The sequence below is a fragment of the Strigops habroptila genome, chromosome 18, assembly GCF_004027225.2.
Source record: "Strigops habroptila isolate Jane chromosome 18, bStrHab1.2.pri, whole genome shotgun sequence".
Taxonomy (NCBI): Eukaryota; Metazoa; Chordata; class Aves; order Psittaciformes; family Psittacidae; genus Strigops; species Strigops habroptila.
The window spans coordinates 2,971,267-2,987,768 of record NC_044294.2 but is presented as its reverse complement, the minus strand read 5'-3'; the positions used below and the strand labels follow the sequence as shown (position 1 = coordinate 2,987,768).

The 16,502-nt window shown below is 58.2% G+C and overlaps 1 protein-coding gene across 1 annotated transcript in view; it reads right to left on the bottom strand.

Annotated features, from left to right (window-relative positions):
* Positions 1–15,871, bottom strand: part of ITPR3 (inositol 1,4,5-trisphosphate receptor type 3) — a 38,858-nt gene extending 22,987 nt beyond the window's left edge. Inside the window, exons 1-10 of the mRNA XM_030473258.1 lie at positions 15,834–15,871; positions 15,141–15,546; positions 8,225–8,295; positions 4,614–4,735; positions 2,338–2,424; positions 2,001–2,159; positions 1,761–1,859; positions 1,556–1,639; positions 689–835; positions 422–517 (exon numbers count right to left, since the gene is read on the bottom strand). Coding sequence (XP_030329118.1) covers positions 422–517; positions 689–835; positions 1,556–1,639; positions 1,761–1,859; positions 2,001–2,159; positions 2,338–2,424; positions 4,614–4,735; positions 8,225–8,295; positions 15,141–15,229 — 954 coding nt within the window. The 5' untranslated portion in view covers positions 15,230–15,546; positions 15,834–15,871. The remainder of the gene's footprint in view (positions 1–421; positions 518–688; positions 836–1,555; positions 1,640–1,760; positions 1,860–2,000; positions 2,160–2,337; positions 2,425–4,613; positions 4,736–8,224; positions 8,296–15,140; positions 15,547–15,833) is intronic.
* Between the last annotated feature and the right edge of the window lie 631 nt (positions 15,872–16,502).

Below are 16,502 nucleotides of genomic sequence, written 5' to 3'. Positions count from 1 at the left end.
CTTAAACGAGCAAAAAAAAAAAGGCAGGTGGTGTTTCCAGGCCAGGTTTTGCCCACACTTTCCCTAGGCAAGGACAGTAGGATGAGTATCCCCTGCTTCCATTGAACCAGGAGATGGTATTAGAGCAAGCAAACAGAGGAAAGCCCTGTCCACCCCTCCTGCCCCTGGGCCAGAAGAGGAGGGAGCCAGGAACAGCAGTTTTGGCAAGCAAACCCCTGCACCACGGGGTGGGGGTTCAGTGGGAAGCCTAGTCCTGCAAACAGGTCCATGCTGCTGATGCTCACAGCCCCGGTGCCAGCACCTCCTGGAAGCCAACTCGAGCGGGACCAGAATCAACCCTGGGCGGGCGGGCACTGCCTCTGCCAGCGATGTGCCAGCCTCCTGAGGGCAGGTTTCTGCACCCCTCTGCTCCCCCCCTTACCTCTGCTGCCAGGTAGTTGCCCGTGGCGAGGTGCTTGAAGCGGTACAAGCCATTCCAGTGCCCGGCTCCTCCTCGGCATGGGTCGTGGTGGACAACCTGGGAGAAGCACAGGAGAGCTCAGCTGGGGCTGCAAGGAGCTGGGATGCTGGTGCTGCCTCCACTGACCCCAGGCAAACACAGCAATGACCAGACCCCAGTGAAAGCGCTGCAGCCCATGGAGGCACCCCAAAATCCCACAGACACATGCTCCATCCCTTCCCTGCTCACCTCCACCTCCCACAGGGCATTGGAGCTGGTGGCCGAGGTGGCCGACTGCCTCAGGGTGGTGCGGAGGAAGACGTGCAGCTTGCCTTTGTACTCGTCGCATGTGAGAAACTTCTCTTGCTCAGCGTGGAAGAGCCTCACCACATCCCCCTGGACCAGGACGTGGTGGTGAGACCCAGGGATATGGCTCTCCTACAAGCCAAAGTATCTCCTCCTGCGACCCCCAACCCTGCAAAGGGGATGGGATCCCTCCCATGCATGGTCCAGAACAGATCCCAGCTCCCAGCCATGGCATAGCAAGACTGCAGGAGCCTGGGCATCAAACCCACCACTTTACACCCCGGGACCGGGCAGAGGCTCTGCTCACCAATGTGTTTAAGGCATTAACGCCCCAGGAAGGAGGATGCAGGGGATGCGGGAAGCTGGGGATAAGCGTGGCGCCTGGGGACGGGGGTCTGTAAGATCATAACAATCAATATCCATCCAGCTGCTTCCTGGAGGACCTCAGCCCTGAACAATAGCTCCACAGGGAAAGTTCCTTTCCCAGGCAGCAGCCAGCCCTGCTGCACGGCTCAGCAGCTGAAAATGGTCCTCACAGCCAGAAGCCGCTGCTGGCACTGTGTGTGCCTTGTATTGTCCTCGAGAGCCAGTTCAATACAATAAGGCAGAGAGCAATTTCATGCCCCCATGGGTACCTGCTGCCAGGAGATACTAAAATACCCAATGCTAGCTTGCTGTTCAGTTCTCCAGGTGATGAGGACCTTAATTTCTGGGAGAATCCAAGGCAGGATCTCCTTCCTCTGCCCCTGTCACACAGCCCAGCGGCTGTTCACACGTCCTGTTCTTGCAGAGCTGAACCTCCTTCCTTACCCCTTTCAGCACTTCCTCCATGTGGTCACAGAACTGCATGAAAAGGTTGATTTTCCAGCTGGTGTTACAATTGACCGAGTTCACCTAAGGAGCAAGAGAACACGGTCATGATCCCTGGGACAGAGGAAAAAAGGACAAAAAGGGAAAGAAAACAAGGCAAGCCATAAAAGCCCAACCCCGCAGTGGCAGGCCAGCTTCTCTGTACCTCCTTGCAGCCAGCGTTGTCAGCAAGCTCGTAGTTGCTGGCGTGCAGCGGCTGCCCGGCGTTGACAGGGTTCAGGATGACTTTGTCTCCCACAACTACCTGGGGAGGAAATTGGGAAAGGAAGGATCGAGGATGAGACCAGGCGCCTGGCGAGGAGAAGAGCCCTGGCTGGCAGCATGCATGGTGTTTTCTGCACATCTTCATTGAGCTTCATTGAGGACTCTTCAGCCCTGCACTCACGTTATCTCCGTTGCTCCTCAGCTTCCAGAAGGGCTGGATGAAGAGCCAGGATCCCTCATTGCCGGTGGCATCCAGTGTCACCCGCATGGCGTTCTTCTCGAGCAGGGCTGGCAGTCGCTTGTTCACCGTCAGGTACTTGTTGCTCTTCATGTGGAGGAGCTGGAGGAGCACATGCTGGGGTGAGCTGTGAGCAGGACAGTCCCCGAGGTCCCCACATGGGTCGTACCCAGGGGTGACCCCACAAGCACTTTCCCGAGCCGACTTGCACATGCTGGATCTGCGCATCCCCCCCAGACTCACCATCCAAGCACAGAGGAGGGAGGGCGAGCACCCGTACCTGTATGACGCTGCCGTATTTCACCACGTCCCCGTGCACCTTCTTGTTCTCCGTATCGTTCTGCTTCTGCTCCATCTGGGCTGCATGCTGAATGCCGAAAGGAGAAGAGCTGAGTGCACAGGCCAGAGCTACAATATGGTCCTCTGCGTCCAAAAGCTCAGCCCGGGACCATGGTGCGGCCCTGAGCAGCTGTATGAATCATAGAATCATGGAATGGTTTGGGTAGGAAGGGACCTTAAAACTCATCCAGTTCCACGCAGGGACACCTTCCACTAGAGCAGGTTGCTCCAAGCCCCTGTGTCCAACCTGGCCTTGAACACTGCCAGGGATGGGGCAGCCACAGCTTCTCTGGGCACCCTGTGCCAGCGCCTCAGCACCCTCACAGGGAAGAACTTCTTCCCAATATGAAGTCCATGTGAGCTTTACACTGAGGGCTTAAAACTTAGGACAGGGACAAAATGGCACCAAAATTCCATCAAAACCCCAGCAGGTCCTACAGGGCAGTACCAAAAAGGGACTCTGTGCACATGCCAGGGACCGGGGCACCCATCTCAGCCTCACTGCAGATGTGGCAGGATTGGTCCCTGCCAGCCAAGATGCCCCAAGTGTGAATTGCTCAGCACCGCTTGCAGCCCCTCTCTCCAAAACCACAGAGATTTTCCATGTGCTGGCTCTGGCAGCTGGAGGAGCGATGCTGACGTGCACGGAGCAAGGCAGGATCTGTCTGGGAAGGGCGAGGGTGCGCTGACAGCCTCGGCGCCAGCCTGGGCACAGCCCAGCGCCTGGGATGGGAAATGGTGGTGAGGGATGGAGCTGGGAGAGTGTCAACCCTTTCCCATTCTTCACGAATGCCCGAGCAGGGGATGCGGGGGCTCTGAAGGCACTTGGCACCATTGTGGCAATCCAAAACCTTTGCTCTTTTGAATGTTGCCACCACTTCAGTTAACCCTCCATCCCCACGCAGCTCGGGGTGCCACCTGGGGATGTGAGCCCCATGGTGGTGGCTGCTGCCATCAGGAAACCAACCTGCTGCCAAGAAATCCCACACTGATGCAGAGCTGGGAGTTTAACCACAACCCCATGGAGCAACACAGCCCCGGTGGTGGATCTGGCACCATGGCGTGTCCTAAATCTGTGTCCAGATCTGAAAGCCAGCGGGGCTGGGAGCGGGACTGGCTGCCCTGAGCACACAGGTCCATGGGGGCTGATGTTCCCAGCCTGTCCCTTGGGTGGGACAAGGTCTGTTCCCAAGCACCCGAGGTGTGATGGGGTGCCAAGGGCATGGGGTGGGCAGCCTGGGACAATATAGGGAGGAATAGGAGGCATCAGCAGAGCAGCAGGGCTCCGGACATGAGGGAGCATTTGCCAAAAGGGCAACATTGGGAGCAGCGGAAAGGAAGAAGGAAATGACAGAATCTCTTTAAGACAAATCCGAACCAAGGTGCAATCAATCAGGCTCAGAAATGAGCCTCTCTATCCAGTCATGGCCAGTACAGCTGTCCACATTACAAGTTATGCTCTAACTGGAGCAGGAAAACAGCATTTCCATAGACCATGTATGGCTGGACACGGCAGGAGGCCCAGACCCTGCCCCTCATCTCCGGGATGCTCCGGGACGCTCTGTCCTGACACTCCATCAGAGCTCGCTCTCCAAAGGCAAAACTGGGGGCTGCTGGGGCTGGGCTTGGAGCCTGATGAGATGATTTAATGAGTCTCTCCTGAGCTTCAGTTTCATGAATCATGCTCAGGGCCTCGCCAGCTGTCTGAGGCGATTGTGCAATGTTTAACATGGGCCTTTTCCAAACCTCGTGGAAGTCAACAGGAGCCTTTCTCTTCCACAGCCCTTTGGAGCCAGCCCTGGCTGCAGCGGCTTCCTCCTCCATGCCAGGCACCCCTGGGTGCTGCAGCACCTCTGCCTTCTCTGCCATGGGCTCCTCTGCACAGGAGCATCAGGAGGGCTGAGACAGCAAGTGCTGGGCATGGCAGCAAGGTGGAAAGGCAGGTGGACATCACCTCTCATCCCAAAAGCAGCACCCCTGCCCTCCCCCTTCCTCTCCCTTCCTGCTCAGTCCCCTGGATCCTTCTCTATAGCTCCTCCCTGGGACATCTTCCTTGCAGTGAGAGCAACAGAATCATGTTTGGCACCTTGGTCGCTGCTGTGTTTACCAAGGGCTGTCACAGCATGGAGTGAGTGTGGCCGTGCCACACTGCCCAGAGCTTCCCCTTCATCAAGGGCACACGTGCAGGGATGCCACGAAAGCAAAAGAGCTGCTCACCTGGAGTTTCTGCAGCAGCACCACGTCCGCGATCTTCTCCTTGTCCTGCTTGGTTTGCTTGGCCTTCCAGTACTGCTTCTGGGCAGAGTAGCGGTTCATGGGACAGACTTTGAAGAGGCAATCTGGGAGGAGAGGAAGGCCAGCATGAGGCTGCAGCAGCCTCCAGTGTGTCCTCAGTGGGGCAGGAGCAAGCGCACCCCCAGGACACTGCTCCTGTCCCAGCAGCATCCCTGGGAGATGGTCCTTCTGATACACAGCAACCCATCCACTGCTGGGGGTCCAAGGTCTGGGGCTGGTGGAGGGTCACACTGCCTTGTATTAGCTGCGGGGCTAGCTTCGAATCAGGGTAAATGAGGCCAGGAGTGACTCCACTTCTTGGACTAGTGATCAGAAGCATTCCCATCGGAAACGGCCGTGCAATGTGGGAAGGAAAACTTCAGGGCGAGAAAAGTACTGATGAAGCCCAGCTGTACCAAAGGAGGAGAGGATCCCACTGGGAGGGAGGGAAGGAAGAGGGAAGCCAGCAGGACACAGGCACTGGGAGACCAGGACACGAGCAGAAGTCTCCACATCTCCCTTGTTACCCTACCCATTGGACACCCGCAGGCTGCTGCCCTGTGGTGGCCATGCCATCAGGATACACTGGAATTGCAAACACTTTGCTCTTCTCCTGGGCTGCTCACAGGGAGCCTCAATTATCCGTGCTGGAAGCGAGCAACCACTCCTACAATCTGTACATCCACAACTGCATTTTGGGTCTTAAAATAAACACTCTGGGGACCTGACGGGCACAGGTTTGCATCCCAGCTCCTCCAAACACTCGTGCTGATTTTGTGCTCTGCAGGTTGCCCCACTTTGCCTGGTTTTCCCCAGGCTGCTGTGGCTAGATGGGGTGCAGAAAACGCAGACACCCAAGTCCAGGCTTTAGAATTGAAGCACAAGAGCAGATGTCTGGAGACAAGGAGGCACTTACATCTCCCAAACCCTCATTCAGGGCTGGAAGCTGTATGGGGCGAAGGCAGGAAGCGCTCTGCTGCCTGGATCAACCTAATTCCGCCTGGAATAGCAGCCCAGAAACTTCAGACACAAAAAGAAAAAGGCATCACTTCCATCTCTGGCGCGGTCCCGAGGCGCTGGCAAGCTCCTGTTTATTTACCTGGGAGTGACGAGCAAACAACACGGAGCACAGTTCTCACCGCTCGGGCTGCTGGGGACAGGCCAAGTTTCACATTGCGTTGTACAGGTCTGTTTGCTAATGGCACATCCTGTGCCAGGGCAGCACGGAGCAGAGCTGCTGCAGCACCCAGCTGCCTACTCCCACCACCTCCAAATGGCTACGGGAACACTCGGGCCACCTGCAGCACCTGGAATCGTTTTCATTCAATTGCTAATTATGGTGCAGAAGAACCTGGTAGAAAGTAGAAACCGGGGAGAGCTAAAAAAAGCCCAAGAGAGCTATGAAGAGACAGGGGCTCCAAGCACACCCTGCTCAGAGGTGCTGCCTGACATCCCTATCTCAGGGCTAAGCCATTTGGACCTAACTCCAGGAGAATCACAGACTGATTTGTGTTGGAAGTGACCTTAAAGCTCAACCATTTCCAACCCCCTGCCATGGGCAGGGACACCTTCCACTAGAGCAGGTTGCTCCAAGCCCCAGTGTCCAACCTGGCCTTGAACACTGCCAGGGATGGGGCAGCCACAGCTTCTCTGGGCACCCTGTGCCAGCGCCTCAGCACCCTCACAGGGAAGAGCTTCTGCCTAAGAGCTCATCTCAATCTCCCCTCTGGCAGGTTAAAGCCATTCCCCTTGGCCTGTCCCTACAGGCCCTTGTCCAAAGCCCCTCTCCATGTTTCCTGGAGCCCCTTTAGGCACTGGAGCTGCTCTAAGGTGTCCCCTTCAGGAGCCTTCTCTTCTCCAGGCTGCCCCAGCCCAGCTCTCTCAGCCTGGCTCCAGAGCAGAGCTGCTCCAGCCCTCGCAGCAGCTCCGTGGCCTCCTCTGGCCTCGCTCCAGCAGCTCCACGTCCCTCTTGTGCTGCTGCCCCAGAGCTGGATCAGGACTGCAGGGGGGGTCTCCCCAGAGCGCAGCAGAGGAGCAGAATCCCCTCCGTTACCTGCTGCTCACGATCTGGGGGCGCAGCCCAGCACACGAGGGGGTTCCGGGCTCTGAGCTCACTGCTGGGTCCCATTTTCCCACCGGGAAGCCAAGCAGGATCCTGGCACGACCCACGTGCATCTCACCGCAGCGCAGGATAGGGCAGGGTCCAGCCACAGGATATGGGGACGGCAACAGCACATGAAAATCCTCTTAAGCCTCTCGCTGGTGCCGCAGGGGAACACAGCAGCCCGTTGTTTTTACCTCCCCGTGATGATCGCTATCGAGAAGGCAGACCGCTGCTTTTCCGGCCATTACAACAGGCGGCTGGATATCCTGATAGGGTTTGCATGGAGCAGGGTGAGTCTAGACCAGACCTGTGCCTGGAAAAGAGATTCAACACCCACCCATGTCCAGGCAGGGAGATGGCGTGGCTACCAGGACAGGGCTCGCACCGGCTGCTTCCAGCTCTTCCCATCTAGCCCCAGGTGAAAATCAACTGATGTCTGGGAATGGGGATGGCTGCCCAGTCAGGGATGCGGGACACTGGGGAGCTCGTTAACCAGCCCCATGTACAAGTTAGTGGCAGCAGCTCCCATGGAAACACACCACTGCTTGGTGGGACCCCTATGGGAAAGGTGCACGGAGGGAAAGGGGTCCTGCACGGCACCTCGCTGTGGGATGTTAAAGCCACCCTGGGAAAAAGGTGGAGGGGGAAACTCTCATGTCAAAAGAGTGTTTTTAAAAGGGGGCTTGAAGTGCCAGCAGCTGGGATGAGAGGAACGGCTGCCCTGATCCACACCCCAGATCCAACACCACAGTCACTGCTCTGGGGGAATTCCACAGCTCACTGCACCCAGGCAGCCCCTCACCCAAATGGGAAATGACGAGCACAGCCCTGAGCACCAGAGGAGCCGACACAGCCCAGAAATGACGGCCGAGGACAGATCGGGATTTACCAGCCCTCCCTAAGCCCTGCCTGCCTCGTAAATGGGCGGCTTAATCCTTGACTCCCTCTGAGGTGCAGCCAAGCACAGCAGATGTAATTAGTGCCGAGTGCTAACAGGCTCGCCTTGAAATACTTTGCCTGTTGAAACTGCCCCTCTGAATGTCCCCTCCTGTCCCTGGCCCCTGGTGGGTAAACACTCAGCTGCCAGCATCCCTAGGGATGCGTTTTGGGATGGTCAGACCCACCTTTGCAGAGGATGGTTCCCAGCCACCCCTATTCTTTAGGGATGGGCTAAGGGGTCCTAAGGACCACCCCACCTTGGAGGTGATGCCAATAAATGCATAAATGACCCCAAACACAGGAGGGTAGGTGGTTTGACCAAGCCATGGAAACAAGGCTATGGAGGCTGACCAAGAACCCTCCAGGCTCCTCAGCAAAGGACAAGCAGCACCTCCCAGCCCAGGATAGCTGTGATAGCTGGGACCCTGGTCCCCATCCCCAGCATGGATGCCCGGGGCCAGCATCATCCCCGAGGCTGCTCACAGCAGCGATGGAGCTGCCCCAGTCTCACCTCGGAACTTCTTGGGCGGGTTGTCCAGGTCGCCAGCAGCCGGCTCCACCACGCATCGGTCATCCACCAGCCTGTGTGGGACACAGAGCAGGAGCAGGTCAGCACTGGCGAGGGGAGCGGCTTCACCACAACCCGCAGCTCTGTGCCACCGTCACCAGGCCCCGAGCGACAACACCAAAACTGTGTCTCCTGTTTGCCACCCGTTCGCACTCTATAAATATTTAGCACAACAACACAGCTCCTGGAGCAGGCAGCTGCTTTGGGGCACTTGCTCTGAACACGTCACTTCTTGTTCCCCATCACCCACCATCTCTTTCATGTGTGTTTTTCATCCCAGTCCCTTAGAGCAAATGGTGCAGACACAAAACAGTGACGAACACGGTGCCTCGTGTCGGCCCTTTGCTCAGCGGCTCATGCAGGAGGCCCTGACACCCGCGTCCTACTGCAGTAAATCCTTGCCCAGCTCCCGGCTGAGCCAAACCCCCTCCCCACACGGCCTGCAGTGTTATTTCACTGGTAATCTGGCAAAACCAGGATGAGTTCCACTTTCATTCAGTGGTTTTCCTTCTCTGGCCAGGAGCTCACCCCACCGGGACATGGAGGGTGTAGCTGCTGCAGATGGAGGTGGCAGGGCCCCCCAAAACCAGTTATTAACTAATATCTGATCAGAGGAGCTGGCTCTGCCCATCAGATGCAAAGGGCTGTGTCTCCTCCCTGCCCACCTCTGCTTTCTCAGCGTTGAGCAAAATCCTGCGGGTTGGCCTTGGATGCTGAGGACCGATGTGGGGACAGATGGGACGCTGCTTTTCAAAGTTACCAAGAATAGCAAAGCATATGAAACAGATGGGTACCGATTCAGATTCTATAACCCTGCATGAGGTTCTGCTCGGCAGCCGAAGCACAGCGGGATGAGTGGCGCCCAAGGGGCTGGTGGCGCCAGGGGCCACTGGAGCTGTCTGGGGCTCCAGCAAGACAGGCTGTACCCGCTCGCCCGCTTTCTCCGAGCGCCTGGGAAGTGATGCAGCAAGAGAAACTCCGTTCCTGCCGCAGGCAAGGAAGTGAGAAGCGTGTCCCCACCTGCGGAGGCTCAATTCAGGCAGCCGGTGAGCGTGCGAGTGGATGCAGGAATGCACCCATGATGCCATCCCAGGAGGGAGCATCCCATCCAGCTCTGTCTGTCCCTGGGATGGGAGTGACAATGCAGACTGACAAAGCGGGGTCCATGCATGTGGCACAGCAGAGCCCATGCTGTCCCTTCCGCTCCCCAAGGGACACTCAAACCCCCCACAAGAAAGCAAACAGCCAAAGCAGTGCTGGAGATGAACATGCTGCGCTGCAGAGGGTTGGCAAGACACATACATCCCATTCACAGATCCAGCCTCTTCCCCCGGCCCCGCCGCTCGCCGGAGGAAGGGAAAATTCCTTTCAATAGCTCGTCAGAGAGGAATTTGGCCTCTGCGTTGATGGATTGGGACCCCAGGACTCCAGCACTGCTGTGGGCTGGCAGGAGCAGACACTCATGGTCAGCAACGCAGGGTCTCAGGCCCCCAACCAGGGGCTGCCCGAACATGATGCCTCTTCCATGGGCCATGACAGCAGGGAAGTAGTTGGGCATGTTCCCAAACTCCCGCAGGGCACGGAGCGTTGGGAGGGCAGGGAAAGAGGTAAAGAGGGGAAAAACAGAGTGGAGCAGAGGCAGCCGCGGGCAGGGGCTGTACCACATCCCACCCCACCGGGCACATGCAGAGCCTCAGCCCAGCTCTAGTGCCCCTTGTAGGCGGTTTTGATTTCTATTACTATGACTTTGGGGAGGGAACAGGGAGAAACAAACGTGTTCAATGCTCCTGGGAGCAAAGACCACCACGGGCTGAGCCCGATCAACCCAATGGTCACAGAGCAAAGCACTTCAAATAATAGAAATCCTCCATGGTCATGGCTGGGGGTCTCCAAGGAAGCTCCTGCCCTGAGTGGCCTATTTCCAGTGCCGAAGTAAACAGCACAGGAGCCTCCCACCCTCACCAGCTCTGCCGGCAGCACTCACCGGCCGCATCCCCATAGTTACCGCTCCACTGGGCAGCATTAGAGACAGTGACCTGCCAGGCTGGAAGTCTTAATTAATTAATGATCTCACGGCAGTTTCAGCATCTCTAAGCCCAGGATTACGCGCTCTGCAAGAACGCAGTGTTGTTTCTATTAAACTCATGCTCCAGACTAACATTCTTCAGTCAAAAATTGCTGAAAAGAAAAAGATTCTGAGAGGGCGGACATGAATCACCTGGGACACTGCTGGGGCCAGGACATGCTTCCACTAAGAACCAGCATCACCGCAGCGGGATGGGGCCAGTGGAGGCTCCCTCTGCTATTAGAGCAGCAGGGACATGGGGGCACTCACTGCCACACCGAGCAGCAGGGAGGACACTGGGAATGCAGAGAGCAGCTTTCATTGCTCAGGTGTTAATGAGAAAACAGGCGGCTGATGTCCGAGCACCTGGAGGAAGATCCTGAACAAAGCAGGAGGCTGGAAGCACTGATGAACACCGTGGAAACTTAATTTTACCCTTCCACTTAACCTCCAGGGGCTGGGTCCTTGCCCTGCTGAGCCTGCTGCCCACAGCCCAGCAAAGCATGGGCCAGCATCTGGTTCACTTTAAGCCACGCAAGTCATCGCCGTGGTTCCAGTGGGGCTTTAAATTATAAAGCACAAAGTGGTTCCGTGGCTGGGGGCCAGCGTGCTTGGCCTCGTGCGAGGTCAGGGTCCAGCACAGTGATGTGCAGCGGTTGGACACCCCGAGCAGCCCCGGGGATGGCGGCCAGCGAGACTGACGTGGAACAACATGAACCGGGACTGAGGAAGAGGAGGGAGGGAGCCTTCCCCGGCTGCGGAGAGCTGGATGCACAGGGGAGCTCCATGGTCCAGCTGTGCTCTGGGAGAAGGGGAGCCCCAACGCAGGCAGGAGCACCCCACTACAAAGCAACCATCCCCTGGCGATGAGGAGGAGGATGATGAGGAAGAAAGCTCGCTGCTGGGCACGGGGTCAGGTCAGCCTCTCTGGCTCAGGGTGCAGGACAGGCACTGAGCCCATGGGGAGAAATAAAGCGAGTGAACACAAGGCAGCCACCAAAATGCAGCTTTGCCCTGTCCCAGTGCCAGGAGAAGGAACTGCTCCCAGCCTCGCGTGCTTCTCCTCCCCACAGACGAGTTCGTCCTGACCCGGCAGAGCTGGAGTTACCCTTTAACCAGCCACTGCGTTTCCCTGAGCTGCTCCACCCTGCAAATCCACCTGCAACGGCACCTACAGCTATCAAAGGGAGTCTTTCTCCTTAAACAGCCATGCAGGCAGGTTTGCCACTGGCCCTTCCCCTCCCCTGAGCCCCTGGGATAGCAGGGACAGGGCAGCACGTCCCCAGGAGCACAGGCACCAGCGCCGCATTGCTCCTTCTCTCTGGCTCTGGCTATGTGGTGCTGGCTTCTCAGGGACACACGATAAGATGGGGACACTCATGGCAGCAGCGTCTCCCAGGGTCACAGCATCACCCCATCCATCACGCGGGAGCAGGAACCACATCAAGGTCTCTGAGCTCCTTTCCCTGCTTGCCGCGCGTTTGCTTTCTCTGGATGATCCCCACAGGGCACCCCACATCAGTGGCTGTTCCCTCCATCCCAGACCCAGTCCCAAAAGTTCCTTCTCCCCAAGCACAGATCCCCCAGGAGTTATCAGTGACAGTGCCTGAGCAGCACACACACCCCAGCTCCCTGCAGTGGGTGCCATGTCCTGGGGAAGCTGCTGCTTACACCAGGTACGAAAGGAGGAAAGGGATGGGAGAAGGAAAGGCAGAGGAAAAGGCAGAGAGAAAGGGAGAGAAAAAGGGAGAGGGAAAGGGAAAGGGAAAGAAAGCAAGAGGGAAAGAAAGAAAGAGGGAAAGAAAGGGAGAGGGGAAAGAAAGGGAGAGGGGAAAGAAAGGGAGAGGGGAAAGAAAGGGAGAGGGGAAAGAAAGGGAGAGGGGAAAGAAAAGGAGAGGGGAAAGAAAGGGAGAGGGGAAAGAAAGGGAGAAGGGAAAGAAAGGGAGAAGGGAAAGAAAGGGAGAGGGGAAAGAAAGGGAGAGGGGAAGAAAGGGAGAGGGGAAGAAAGGGAGAGGGGAAAGAAAGGGAGAGGGGAAAGAAAGGAAGAGGGGAAAGAAAGGGAGAGGGAAAGAAAGGAAGAGGGGAAAGAAAGGGAGAAGGGAAAGAAAGGGAGAAGGGAAAGAAAGGGAGAGGGGAAAGAAAGGGAGAGGGGAAGAAAGGGAGAGGGGAAGAAAGGGAGAGGGGAAAGAAAGGAAGAGGGGAAAGAAAGGGAGAGGGAAAGAAAGGAAGAGGGGAAAGAAAGGGAGAGGGGAATGAAAAGGAGAGGGGAAAGAAAGGGAGAGGGGAAAGAAAAGGAGAGGGGAAAGAAAAGGAGAGGGGAAAGAAAGGGAGAGGGGAAAGAAAAGGAGAGGGGAAAGAAAGGGAGAGGGGAAAGAAAGGGAGAGGGGAAGAAAGGGAGAGGGGAAAGAAAAGGAGAGGGAAAGAAAGGGAGAGGGGAAAGAAAGGGAGAGGGGAAGAAAGGGAGAGGAGAAAGAAAGGGAGAGGGAAAGAAAGGGAGAGGGGAAAGAAAGGGAGAGGGGAAAGAAAGGGAGAGGGGAAAGAAAGGGAGAGGGGAAGAAAGGGAGAGGGGAAAGAAAGGGAGAGGGGAAAGAAAAGGAGAGGGGAAAGAAAGGGAGAGGGGAAAGAAAGGGAGAGGGGAAGAAAGGGAGAGGGGAAGAAAGGGAGAGGAGAAAGAAAGGGAGAGGGAAAGAAAGGGAGAGGGGAAAGAAAGGGAGAGGGGAAGAGGCTCCAAACTCTGCTGCACCATACACCAGGGGCACATTCCGAGCCCAGATGACAGACCCCAATCCCCAGCAGTGCCCCCAGGATGAGCTCCCTGCCCGGCTGAGACACAGTCACAGGGATATCAGAGCAACCGCACACTGGGGTACATCCCTTAACGTAACACTTGCGACCAGCACCTGGAGACACTCCACATCACCCCATATCAACAGAGGATCTCACTGCAGACCCCCAGCAATCGCACACCCAAAACCAGCCCCTCGTCCCTCTGCAAGGGAGGATGGAGGGGGTGCTTCCACTGGGTGCTCAGCCAGCGCACAGCACCCGGCATGGGGCTGGCAGGGCCATTTGCTTTGCAAATGAGACAAATAAGGCCCGGAGCTGTGGCAGGAGGGCCAGGGAGAAGCACTGTCCCTGTGTCACCCAGTCCCTTATCGCAGAAGTGATTTAAGGTGTGGTTGGGTCTCCGAGGTTGAGGGCCACAAGGGAAAACAATTTCAGAGGGCAGGAAGCATCCCAGAGAAAGGAGAACACCAGGAAAGTGGGGCTGCCCTGTGCTGGGGCCTGGGAGGAGAGGATCTCCGAGCAAGCCCTGCTTTTCAGATGCTTCTAAGTAAGTCTAAAGAAGCACCCGGCAAAAAGGGGGACCTGGGGCCAGAGCTGCAAAGCGATGGGAGCTCCAAAGAGTCTAAACACCTCTTAACTCAGTGCCTGGTGAGCCACTGGGATGTGCTACATGGACTGACAACCAGTGTTGGGTCCCAGGGACCCAGTTTAACAGACAGGCTGGAGGGGTGCTCAGCACCGAGCTGCTGAGGGACGGCTCTGGCAGCGAGAGCGGGCAGCTACAAGGAGACCTGTCCAGAATGGACCATGGGGATGTTCTTCCACTCATCGGGGAGGGCTGGCACCGACAGGCTGCATCCTGCACATGCAGGACCATCCACCCAACACTATATAGAGCTGGAGGAAGGCTCTGGTGGGCATGAACCCAGGGGCTGCATGTGCCCAGCGGTGGGTGCATGAATACGTGTAGGCGAAGGTACGTATGTCTCCGGTTATACATAGGCATGTGGGAGCAAGTGCATTCAGCACAGATTATAGAGCCAGGCAGCTCTTGCCCCAGGAATCCCATCCAAGTCAGCATTCCTGGCTGAGCTCAGCCTCTCCTACACGCAGCGTGGGGCAGGCACGCTGGCACAGACACATGTCCACCCGCCTGGGGCTGTGGGCAAGGTTTGGGTCCCTGCTTGGGGTAAGAAAAAGACCCACCCGTGCCCTGGGACGCCCAGCAGCCCTGACAGAGCCCTCAGCACCGCAGGGAAGCACTCCCGCTGGGAGCAGGCAGGCAGTGGATGGCGAAGGGCATCGCTGAAGGTCTTGGCCTGGCTTTGCCTTTGGCTTGAACAGAAACAGGAGGGACAAGCGACAGGTCCCTGAGCTTTCATCGCATCTCCCCACATTGGAGATGATCCCTTTGCCCGTGCTGACACGTCCAGGGGGCTGCAAGGAGTCAGCTCAGCCTGGACCTGGCAATGTCCTGGTCCCTGCAGCCAAAGCACTTGGTGGCCATGGGTACCTACGCATTGATGACCCTGCAGTGATTCTTGCTGGCCACCAGCAGTGATGGGGGGACAGCAAGAGCCATCACTGCCTGGCCCATCCAGCCTCCAGCCGCACCAGACAGGGCTGGAAGCACTTGATGCCCAGGAGGGATCCCAGCTCCTGGAGCCATCCCGTTCAGCCACACACACACACAACCCCTTCCTAACCCCACCAACCCCTCATGCTGCTTAAGCCCATTTCATCTCCCCCAGCCCCTAATGGGGGGCAAGGGTGTCCCGCAGGGTCCCTCCAGGGCCACCTCCTGCCCCTGGCAGTGACTGGATCCCAGGAGAGCCTGGAGGCACACGGCTTCTTTTGCGCCTACCCTCGCTGCAGCTTCCAGAGCTTCCCAGCCTCTCTTCCCGCTCGTCCCAGACTCAACCACCACCTTGTTCCATCCCGTCCCGTCCCACCCGGCTGCCTGGGACCCGGCTCTCTGCGGGGCAGCCGCAGGAGCGCCTCACTCACCCCAAGGTGCTGATGAAGCCATTGACGGAGCCCTCGGCGTACAGGGAGACGATGTCCCCGATGTGCAGGAAACTTGACATCTCATTCATGGTTGCCCTCGCCCCGGCGCGGCGCCGCTTCTTCCCCGAGTCACCTTCCCGAGCCGAAATCCAGCATGGGGCGAGCGGAGGGTCCCTGCCCGGGGCGGGGGTCACCCCAGCCCGGCTCCCTGCGAGCCGCGACGGGCGCGGGGCGGCAGCAGGAGCCCCCGAACAACTTCTACATGTGCCGGGACGTGCGGCGAGCAGGAGCGGGAGGAGGAGGAGGAAGAAGAGGAGGAGGATGAAGGAGGAGGGGGGGGGTGAAGCTCAACTCGAGGTTTGCAGGAGGTCTGTCCGGCTGCCTCCGTCCGTGCTCAGCGTTCTACCTGCAGCCAATGGAGAGCGATCAGGAAGTCCTGCTCGAAAAAGCATGCAAATCTTTTTGGCCTGGGAGGAGAAGCGGAGCCGCCGGGGGAGGGGGGGGGGGAGAAGCGGGGGGTGCCCAAAATGAGGCCCCACCCTCCCCTCCCCGCCTCCTGCCTTGGGCGAGCGTGCGGTGAGGGGGGCACCGGGGATGGGGGGACGCGGCTCCCGGCCCCGCGGGGTCCCCCCGTGTCACCCCCCGCGGTCTCTACGGCTTCTTCCCCTCCTCGGCTGGGGCTCGCAAAGGCACCTTTGCGGGGTCCTGGGGTGCTCCGACGGCGTCCACCAGCGGGAGCAGCAGCGGGTGCACTTGGGGTGTCCCAGCTCCCTCCGGCCCCTTCCCACGCGTGGCCCCGGCTCCTGCAGCCACCGCTGTCCCACACAGCCCTGCTCCTGCCGCTCCACGTCCTGCGCTTCCCCTTTGCTTCATCCTCCTCCTCACTTGGCACCAGGAGCCGCAGCTCCCTGTCCCCACCCCTGCACCCCAAGAGCTGCCCGTGGGCCGGTGCTTCCCCAGCCCGGGGATCCCGGAGCAAGGAAACCCCAGTGAGGACCTGGCGGCTCCCGCTGGATTTTTCTGCCCCAGGCAAGTGCTTGTGGCTTCCTGAAGCCCAGCAGCCTCCTGCCAACCTGCCGCTCCCACACTGGTCTGGTTCATTCCTGCTTCACCTCTTGCCACCTCCATCCTTTGCTCGCACCGCTGCCCAAACCCTCACCCTGCTCAATACTGGAGCTTTCCCCCTTCACCCCTCATCCAGGGTGGTACCAAGCTGCTGTCCCCAGGCCTGTCCACCCTGGTGGTGCCACAGAGTTCACCAGCACCACTGGGACCATGAGCAGGAAGGAGACCCCCCAGCCCATCCCAGATCCCACCCAGTCCCAGCAGCCCATAAGGAGCCTTTCCACAGTAAACCCAACA